The 10,828-nt window shown below is 42.5% G+C and overlaps 1 protein-coding gene across 1 annotated transcript; it reads left to right on the top strand.

The window, feature by feature from the left end:
- The first annotated feature begins 2,032 nt into the window (after window positions 1-2,032).
- LOC103907457 (gamma-crystallin B-like) lies at window positions 2,033-4,955 on the top strand. Its single transcript, XM_009289638.1, is given in 3 exon segments — window positions 2,033-2,041; window positions 3,046-3,288; window positions 4,800-4,955. Coding segments are annotated over 3 exon segments (408 nt in total).
- The last annotated feature ends 5,873 nt before the right edge of the window (window positions 4,956-10,828 follow it).

Here is a 10,828-nt window from a genome sequence, read left to right as displayed (position 1 = left end):
GAGCGAACGGCTGTGTGGTGTTTAGCTGCCTGCCGGGTTAAACCACAACAAATTGCTTAGCATTAACCATCAGGAACAAATTATTTTTGATCCAAAGAAAGCATGGAAGTATTCAGAAGCAACTGCTAGCGTTAAATTCACACTCTTCCCTCAATCTGCTTTCAGTGTTAAAGGCTACAATTTCCTGGCTGAGGAAGCACCTCCAAGAGAGAGGCTGACAGGAGTGATACCATTTACAACACCCATCAGAAGCACAACTAGAGCTGTGTAAAAACAGGCCAGCTAAAGATTTGCCCCTAAAGTTTTGTAGCTTCATGAAATCGCCATACAAGACTCATAGCGAAAGACACATGCAAGCAAGCACAAACATGTAGTGTTTTGGTTGAACAAGAAGCCAGTGAGACAAAAAGATCCACTATTGCTCCCTACAGTATGAGCAGGAAATATGAAATGTGGCACTGCACGATAGGATTTTGTGAAGGTTAGTTCAAAGGTGGGTGTGGAAGGAGAGAAAAGGAAGGCAAGCAGAAGAGAAAGGAATGGTCCCTGGAAAAAAAAAAAAGGGGAAGAGAGAAATATTTAAAACTCCAGAAGAGCAAGTCAAAACTGTGCTGTTTATCTTTTTCCTTTGAAAAACAGTCTTGGATTATTTATTTTTTTTAAATTTCAAATAGGTAACATTTCCTTGATATTTTAACATTGGTTTGTACTTAGGCCTTGTAATTACTAGACTGAATGGAAAATACTTAAAAGGCCTGATCTAGCATTGGTAGCACAAAACTTTTACTCAGGTTACCTCCCATTACTCAAATGAGACATAAACTGAGAAAAAATGTTCCTGCTAGAACCCAAAGATGACCAGCAGCAGAATAACTTTACCTAAATAGCTCCAGAGTACATCAGCTTCAGCCTGCCCTTCCAATAAATTCAAAACAGCTCTGACTTTGAGGCTGCCTATTGCCCAGACTTCTAAAGACCACTGCCATGTACCAATTGACTGAGAATTGCACTACACCATATCAAACAAGGGCCCAGAATGAACACAGTTCTGAGCATCTTTGGGATTAATCAGATCAGACTGAAAACTTACCACAGTGTTCTTCCTAAACAACATTTTTTTAAGTTCAACTGCAATTAAAGTTTCTTCAGCTGAAGAAATTACTATGCTGTTGCATTTGGCCTCAATGATTCATACCTGAGCTCCAAACATCTGTACATCTCTCAAGTGAAACATTTCTCTGTGCAGATTTAAAAAGGTTCTTCTCTGCCTTAAACAAGTGGTATCCATCCTTCAACTCCTAGTCTTTTTATCTATGAACACTGAATTACGTTAATATAGAATTTCAGCACTGAAGCCTGGATGGATGTAAACATCCATTACCACACATTTTTGATTACATAGTTTTCTCTCTCATACAAATACTCTTAGTGTTAAAGGAAACAGGCAGCAATACCTAGTCTGAAGGCTCTTGAAAATCAGGAGAGTTTTTATTAGCATGGTGTGAAAACCGTTTTACAGTATCATCACTGGGAATCCATATTATGGTGTTGGTGTGAAAACCGTTTTACAGTATCATCACTGGGAATCCATTAAAAAACCTGTCTCATATAATCAAGGAAGAGAGAGAGATTAAAAATAAAGTGATATGAAACATCTGCTGCAGCGTATAATCAAGGAAGAGAGAGAGATTAAAAATAAAGTGATATGAAACAATTCTGCTGCAGCATTTCCAGCACTTTCACTTGCACATGTTCCATCAGTAAAATAACAGAAATATTGCTTGACCTACCCTTTACTCTGATCCTCTGCTTACTGACAGTAACAATAAAGTTGGTACCCCACAAACTACTGCTATTGCATTTTGTTTAGAGAATGACAATGGAGACAGGGAGGGGAAAAAACATTCATTCTCTTTACTGAGCAAAAAATTCTCTTTTATCCTATTCCTGTGGATGCAGCACTGTGCATTCTATATAAAGGACTGCTGACTCCTCCTGCACACTGAGGTCTCACAGCTAAACCCTGGCAAAAATGGCAAAGGTAAGAACAGCTGAGTGAATGGAGCACTGACAAACAGCCTAGCACATGCATAGCTCCTTGCAGGCAAGTATGTTTGCAAACATAGTTTGTTGAACTACCAACAAATTAGCAGAGAGGAAACCTCGAGTGGTTGTTTTATTATCTAGCTCTTTGGTAAGTTTCCTAAAGAAAGCCTATAGTGTACTTGGAAGCTTTCAAATGCTAAAACATTTACACATAAAAACCTTTTGTTTTTATTTTCTGTCTGGCTAGTTTCCCTTTGTCAGCTGCTGAAAGAGACCTAAAGTTTATATATTCTTAGACTTCTAAGATGTACAGGAAAATAAGGTTGAAGTACTCTATTCCAAACAAATGTAATAAATATCACCAAAGCCACTGAATTTAAGTCTCTCTAACTTGATTTTACTGCTGCTAAGATATAGCTGCCCAACAGGACCTAGAGCGGTCAATGATTAACTCAGGTTAGACACAACAGTCTTGTTTTGTTCCTGTATCATTACAAGAGGTGAAAGCTTCAGCACAATTCAGATGTAGGAGAATTATTCCTTCCTTTGTCTGTATTCTACACTGCAGAAGATTTCTAGCCTGGGACTGGGTGCAGGAGATGGGCACAAAGTTGAATGATTGTGTGATACACAAGTTGTCCATGGAGCTTTCAGTCAAAGAGCGATTTGGGTTTCACTTTCTCCAAACGCTCCCAAAAAACTTGTCAGGAAGCTGCTGACAGGCTATTTCCAGCATGAAATCATGACAAAAGTCGCCCCCCACTTCCCAGAGTCCGAAAGGGACATCCACCTGTCATTTGTTGTACTAGAGAAATGAAGACAGCAGTAACTGTGCATCCTATAGAAAATGGACATAAGGGCTTTGCTAGTCTTTGGGCCTGGTAGAAGTGTCCCTATGGACCCTTGCAGTCTTTGGATTGTTTTGTACAACCTAGTCAAAACAAAGCCAGCTTTCAAAGACTTTCCAGTGTGACTGGGGTTACTTTTGTTTTATTGCAGATCACTTTCTTTGAGGACAGATACTTTGAGGGCTGCTCCTGTGAAGCCACCACAGACCAGCCAGACCTGCGTGCCCACCTCAACCGCTGCAACTCTGTTAAGGTGGAAACTGTCTGCTGGATGATCTGTGAACATCCCAACTACGTAGGCCATCAGTACTTCCTGAGGAAGGGAAAATATCCCGACTACCAGCACTGGATGGGCTTCAATGACTCCATTAGTTCTTATTGTATCATCACAGCAGTAAGTTTTCCATATTGCCTCCGTGTATGTTACTGCCTATATTAGAGCACTACACCCTATTTTGACAGTTCTGGCACAAGTAACAACTTCCACAGAGACCTCTATGTAGAAGAAGGGTAGTAGAAAGGACATTTACCAAGTTCACCTAATGGGGTTTAGACTCCCAAAGAGGTAGATAAGTCAATTGGGATTCTCAGCCAAACGAACGGTTGGTTAGTGCTGGGGCGGGGGGCGGAGAGTTTATTATATTAATTTTTATTTTACTAGTATGTTTATCTATTATTTTATATATATAAAAGCACTTAACGTCACCAATCTTCTAAAACCACTCTGGCTATACATGATCTACACAAGGAAGTTCAGTACAGAGCTGAGAACCAAACCACATCTCCCATGCCCCAGTCAATGCTCTTCTTTCAAGGTAGGCAAAGCTGGCAACTGCACTACTACAGAGGCAACCTGACACATCCCATTGTAGAGTCACCACCATGTGTTTGAGCTGCAAATGAAGGCATATTTGCCTCATGATAGATTTTTTCCTGAATACTTCGGCCCAGAACAGATCTGTGTTTTTCCCTCCTAGACTCATTCCCTGGAAGAGTTTTACTAAGAGGGGAGAGGTTGCCAAGATGTGAAAGATTTTAATACTCACACACAAGGCTAAGGATTTGAGATTTGTCCCAGGAATAGCCTTGATGCTGGACCGTGTCCCTCCAACGTTCATGAAAAATTAAGTTCATCCATGTTGTAAGCTTTATGTACAATTCACAGTTTCCCTGTCCAGTAGAAGCTTCATAGACCATCACAGCAAGTTTCCAGGTACATTCCATCTGCATAGGATAATGCAGATATTTTTTTCACTGACATGCAGTTCTGGGCTTCACTTAGCTAAGCCAAGTTCTGGGTCCAAGTGCTGAAAGCTAGTGCAGACACTCTTGTGTCCTTTCAAGCTGTACAGGAAAGAAGTCACGGATGAGGAGGGTGGGAACAAGATGGACTGAAGGGAAGTTGACTTGGGAGACTGATGGGAAGTATCTGAGAAGGAGCAGAGAAACTGAGAATTAGTATGGGGGTAGAAAAAAAACCCTAAAGTTAGGACACATTTCTCCATGCTTTCCAGATTCAGAACAAGAGTGTCCAGAAAGTTTGATTCCACAAATGTAGTGAAGGGAAGTTGACTTGGGAGACTGATGGGAAGTATCTGGCAGAGAGCAGAGAAACTGAGAATTAGTATGGGGGTAGAAAAAAAATTTAGGAAACATTTCTCCATGCTTTCCAGATTCAGAACAAGAGTGTCCAGAAAGTTTGATTCCACAAATGTAGATACTAAAGTGTTGTTGGGTTTGGTTGTTTTTTTTTTTTTTTTTAACTGAGTAAGGTGTTGGTCTTTGCACAGCAGCAGTACTCGTGTCTATACAACTGCACTTGAGCACCTGCAAAAACTGTATTGAGCACTGATGCAAGAGCAGAAAGTATTTTTCTGTATCAAATCTTTGCTGTGCTATATTCAGGAGTCAGAGACAGTCTTGAAACAGTTTATTGTAAGTTGTCCACACTTCTGAGGACAGCAGTACCTCCTGAGGCCTGGCGAGTACAGGCGATTCACCAACTGGGGTGCCATGACTGCCAAAGTTAAATCCTTCCAACCAACAGTGGATATTTCCTAACCAGCACTTTCCTAAGCTATACGTGAGTGAGTAGTGCCATTGGCACTTTATTAAGGCCAAGGAGTTTCAGAGTTTACATGAGTTAGGTTCCCTTTTCTTGCAATGCTTTTAGCCTTTGATTTAAAGCCCAGCAGAGTCAGAAACTGTCTTGACTACAGTGGGCTTCAGAGCCTGTGCTTGCTTTACTGGTAGGAAAAATTCCCCTGAAGTCAGTGGAGATGGGCTGGTAATGAGTAACACCCAAGCTCAGAGGAAACCTGTATCTAAATTACCAAGCTGAATTATCTGCAGTCTCAGATCAATTTAAAAATAGCATCTTTGAAGAAAAATATTATTTCAGACCTTAGAGGGAAAAAAATGAAATACATTCATTTATGATCATGAAAATCAAAAAATCCACCTGTAACTGAGCCCATGGGACCAACTCTCTCCTTGAATTCATTATAGGGTGTACCTTACATCTTGAATGGTCCTTCTCAGAAGTAGTTCTCCTGTGACTAGAGTGGCAAGTTTACAGCCACAGTGTCATCATGGAGGTACTGCATACCAAACCTGCAGCTGTGACACTAGATAACTTAAGACAGAGCAAAGCATTTACAGTATTTGGCATCTTTATTAAGTTATTCCTGTCAATGACAATTTGTAATGCTACAGATATCAAAATAACTCTTTCAGTTGCTTATTCACTTCACAATGAAAAAAACAGTCCTGGTGCCCAATGGCTCCTGCTGCCACTTGGCATTAAGTCTGAAGTTCTGCATAGGACTGCATTGCTCCTATTTCCAGTTTAGGGCCTGCACTATGCTCTTTTGTTTAGCCAGGACCTCACACTGTAGACATGAACTCATGTTGACGCTCTGTAGCACAGAAAAGTAGCAACTTTCCCTGGGGTCTGGGAGTAAAAACCAGAAGAGAGACACTTTATGTTAAGGAGTCTACAACCCATTCAGTGTGCAAGCGGGGCCCCACAAGTCTCACACCTACTGTAACAGCGCACTGTTTACACAACACTGCGGGATCTTTAAAACTCTGCTTTCTAGTTTTACAACACTAGCCATCATTCAGGTCTCTATGCCCTTTCTGTGTCAGGAATTAGGCTAGCAGAGTCCCTGGAGGATTCACAAGGTAACAGGGAAGGGCACAGCCTTGGTTTCACATCCCACTCAGAAGCAGGCACTGTGCTGCAACCAACATCTAACTTCTGGGAGGCTACAGTGCTAACACTTTTCAAGAATCCCACCTCTAGCAGCAGTTGGAGCTTTCCTAAGCCCATTTCCCTTTAGTTACTTTCCTTCATTTGCACCCTTCCCCAAACCAAGAGGAGTTAACCTGCCAAAACTGACAGAGTGCTCACAGTCCCCAAGTTGCTATAGCAGGCATTCTTGGGACAACCTTACCCTGTCAGCTGAGAGAGAATTAAGTTCAGCTAGATCCCCGTACCAACACCTACACATCCTTAAACCTTGGCTGCTGCCATGTTGTTTTTTCCTGACACACTGATTGCTTTCAGGAGCCATGCTGCAGATCCAGATCTGCTAAGCACTGCAACATAATGACATAATTCATTAAACAACTTAACTAAAGCAGAATTGTTTGAAGTGCAAGTATGGTAACTTCACTTATCACTGGCAATAAGATGGTGGACAGTAAGGGATGGTTTACTTTGAGTGAAAAGACAGTTTTGATGGAGGAAGGAGAACACTTCTACACTGCAATCCTGTGCAGTAACAACTGGTGTCTTAGAGCATCTGCAAAATAAAGACACATGAAGCATGAGTCTACACATGCTAGCTCTAGCATAGCTAACCTACATGACAGCAGAGGAGACTGGCAGTTCTAAGCCTGAACACCCATCCATGAATCTTCATTGGCTACTAGAGCTGGTAAGAACCTAGGCAGACCAAAGCATATAAATACATATTTAGTCTGGAAGAGTCTTTAAGATGTACCTGACAGAAGAACACTTCTAGCACAGCTGCAAACTTAAGGCCTCCGTTAAGGGAGCCTATGCTACAGAAAAGGAGCACAAGAGAGCAAGTCACTGCCTGGGCCTTTTACAGCAGGGGATTCATTACATTGAAGGCCCCCTGTGGAAACAAGCTGAAAGGACAGAGAAGGGTAAAAACACTCACCATGGTGCCAGGCTACCCTGGGGTAAATTTCTTCCTGAATTTAAGTCTGGTGAATGGTTTAACCCTGAATATACGAAAGCAGAGCAGCCAGGGACCAGAGGGACTTAATACTATTAGCCAGACCATCACCCCCCAGCTTTAGCTGTGGCCAGTCTCCAGCACTTTGAAAGAAAGCAACTAAAATCCCTAGATACCAGCTTATGTGTCAAGGGGCAAACAAATCCTTCCCATTTCCAAATTTTGCAAACAACTAACAAGCCCTGAACTACCTGGGGTACAATGTGAATATGGTGACAGAAGGAAGATTAAACACTAATTAAGTTTGCTGGGTTACCTAATAGAACAATTGCATGCTCATTTTGTGCAATCATCACCAGAGAAACTCAAGGCAAGCTGATCCTATGCTACCCGCAGCAAAAGACCATCTCAGAGGCCTTGGCATCTTGCAAGGGCCAGCTTGCTCCTTTCCAATAGCCACACCAAATGCAGTCTCAGGTTAATCTGGCTTGAATGCCTAGAAACTAGCATCCACAAAGTCCTATTTATTCACATACAGCAAAAGTTATTTTGATAGTGGGAGTTTTACACCCAGCTGTCAAGGCCACTTGCTTACTTAGAATGTAAAGATTACTCCTTGCTTCTGTGCAAGGGTCTGTTTGTAAAGGACAACGCAAGAGTTGAGAGGCGGGTGCATTTTAAGCATATTTCAGGTCTTCATTGTTAGTAAACAAAGCATTAGCCCTAAGACATCAAGCAAAACCTCAGATAAAAGCTTTGCCATAGATCTATCTCAGCATGATTTTTGCTGGCCTGGGGCATGATCTTAGTAGAAGCCTTAGAGCCAAACAACAGGTTTGAGAATATCTGAAAGTCAGATACAGATTTTTGTCTTTTTCATTTGCTTCTACAGAAAATAAGTATAGCTTAACAAAAGCATTACTATGAGGTGTGTGGTTTTTCCTGCCACTTCAGAGGTCCCTGGACTCAAAGCTGCAATCCAATGCAGCCCATTCCTTTGTCAAATCTTTCCTTAACCTCAAATTCATGCCTTCTCCCTATCCACACCCTTCTCTCTACCCATTCTGTTACTTGAACTTGCTGACTGACAAGTTCAGTCCATGGTAAGATAACTGAATTATTAATATACAGCTACCGAAGAGAGATAAAGTACAAAACCACAAGTAATGAACAAAGTATGAGAAACAACCACTGTTGTAAACAGACAGTTACCACAAGACAGAAGCTAAGGGACAATGAACTACAAACAAACACTGCCTACCTGGCTATTTAAGGTCCATGAAACAATTGATACATAATTATGGAAGAGAAGGTAATGAAAAGTATAACAATTAGCTTTCACAGTTGGACCAATCCATAAACATATTTTAAAGTACCCATACATAGCTAGTAATGCTTCTTTTTACATCTTCCTCCATTCTTCGACTTCCATATCCTTAGCTGAGTCTTTATGAAGGTAAGCACACTAAAATATAAATTCATCTAGAATTATATGACACCTGTGATGACAAAGCTGTAGCCCACCTTTGTCCACTGACCTCTCTCATTATTGCTCATATTTCCACGTGAAAAAGAACTTATAGTGAATACTGAATGTCTGTCTGTACCAACAGGGAGAGACTAAACTTGACTCACACCCAGTGATGCAGACCTCTAAAAAGCCACCTTAACAACTTTACGGTGAGCTAGCTGGCTTAGAAAAACCTCTAGAAGGTCAGACCAGGAGACCACTCACCCTGTATGCCACTGGAACAGACTGTCCTGTTGCAAAACACAAATGCTTTACTTTCCCTTCAGAGCACCTATATAAGGCAAGAACAGCCTACACAAGCAGCAGTGATCACCTAGGCCCACTAGGATAACTACATCACTACAACTCCAACATAGTGGAGAATGGCTGCTTTATAGTCTGCCAGCGTCCTAATTACGTGCGCGGCAGCACTTAACAAGGGAGGAGTCTCCCATTTCTATCAGAGGATGGGTTTTTTTTGTTGCTTCACTGGAGCCTGTTGCAGGACTTCTGTATGTGGGAGCAGCTCCTGTCACCTGCAGAAGTCAGTAATGCAAGAAAGCAGAGCAGTATCTCAAGGGAGGATTGGGGTTTGTACATGGCTTTGCTTGGGCCTGACTTCTTTGAAGGGAGCAAGTTGTTAAGAAAAGTTGGAAATAGGCTGTTGTTTAGCCTAGAAAAGGCTGTAAGAAGATGCGATAAAAACTTGTAACTCAAAAAGCATGCTACAAAAAGCTTCCTTTTCCCATATGTGTGGGAGGGACAAATAGCAATTGTTTGCATTTACTTCAAAGGTGATGGAGGTTGGCTGTTAGGGAGGAGCTCCTAGCAGCAACTCAAGCCCTGAGATAAGTCCCTCAGGGAAGAGGCAGAATCTCTTCCGTTCCTGGAGGCTGTTCACAGAAAGGGATCTGGGGCGATTTAAGCATAGCAGATCCTGCCCTGGGGACAAAGCTTGACTCTCAGCTCTTGTTTTTTTCTTAACGGAAAAAATTATGTTGCAACCTCAAGGCGGGAGACTATCGTGGCTAGCAGCAAGTACCAGAGCACGTGTATGACATGACTAAAAATAATTTTACAGACTCATTTTTGTCAGTGTCCCTCCATCCGTGCTAGGAACTATGTTTAGATATTGCAGTAAAAGATACTTCTCCCATTCCCGCACTGCTGATCCACATGATACAACACCGAGCAGAGATTAGCCCTTAAATTTCTCCAGAGAAACTTCACTGATCTTTTAAAAGCAAGACAAATATGCAAAGGCATGTTGCAGGGACTGATCTCGGACTGTCTCTGGGCCCTTGGTGACACATCCATCCCTAGCAATTTTTTATACAGCAAACAATATAATGATATTGCACAGTCAATTCCTTTGCAAAGGATTTCCAAACCTCGCATGAAACCATTGCAGCGGTGTGGAAATCCCCTGCAAAGGAATTGACTGTGCAATGAATGGCGATGAATGCTTTATCATGTGAATTTGTATGAGATTTACCCAGGTGAGGAGACAACCCAGCAGCAGAAGGACCAGGGCTGCAGCTGGAGGTTGCAGGGCTGTGATTCTCCCAGCAACCTGGGGAGAAGGCCCAGGTCTCCTTAAATCTCCTTCTCCCCACTTTGGAGCCTGACACAACATTAATTTCCAGCCCCACTTTCCAAGGGAGCAGACGGACACGGAGGGAAGCCCGTGCTCCGGGGAGTGCCCTGCGAATCACGCTAAAAGGATCACGTCATTGAATGAGCAGGAGGAAAGTCCTTTGCTGGAGTGCTCTGCTTCGGGAGGGTCAGCGTGAGCTACTGGTATGCTTGGAAAGAGCCACACCAGTAAGCTGAGGAATGTCTTTTCACATTTCTCCTTTAGAAATCTAACTTATTTTAGGAGCATTTTTAGTCCTACGCAAGCTCTGCATGCGAGGTATGGGCTGCTTTAAAGCGGTAGCAGACTGTATGTATGTATATATCCGTGCTCCTCAGGCAATGCAGGCAGGCCTCTCTGGAGCATGTGTAAAATACATGTATGTGCTTGATAACCTTTATCACTTGTAAAACAGTATAGAGGTTTCCTGAGGTGCTCTGTCCCACAAGGATCGGGAATGCCGATCCTTTTACGGGCAGACTCCTCGTGCGGCAGAAGGCCGCGCTGCCTGACAGGGACCGGCTGCTCCTCAGGTGACGCGCCGTGGGCTGCGGCACGGCTCTGCCGCTCGGGCTGT

Source organism: Aptenodytes forsteri, unplaced genomic scaffold (genome assembly GCF_000699145.1).
Source record: "Aptenodytes forsteri isolate BGI_AS27 unplaced genomic scaffold, ASM69914v1 Scaffold442, whole genome shotgun sequence".
NCBI classification, from domain to species: domain Eukaryota; kingdom Metazoa; phylum Chordata; class Aves; order Sphenisciformes; family Spheniscidae; genus Aptenodytes; species Aptenodytes forsteri.
Note: the sequence above shows the minus strand (reverse complement) of the source record. Positions and strands in the feature narration are given on the sequence as shown.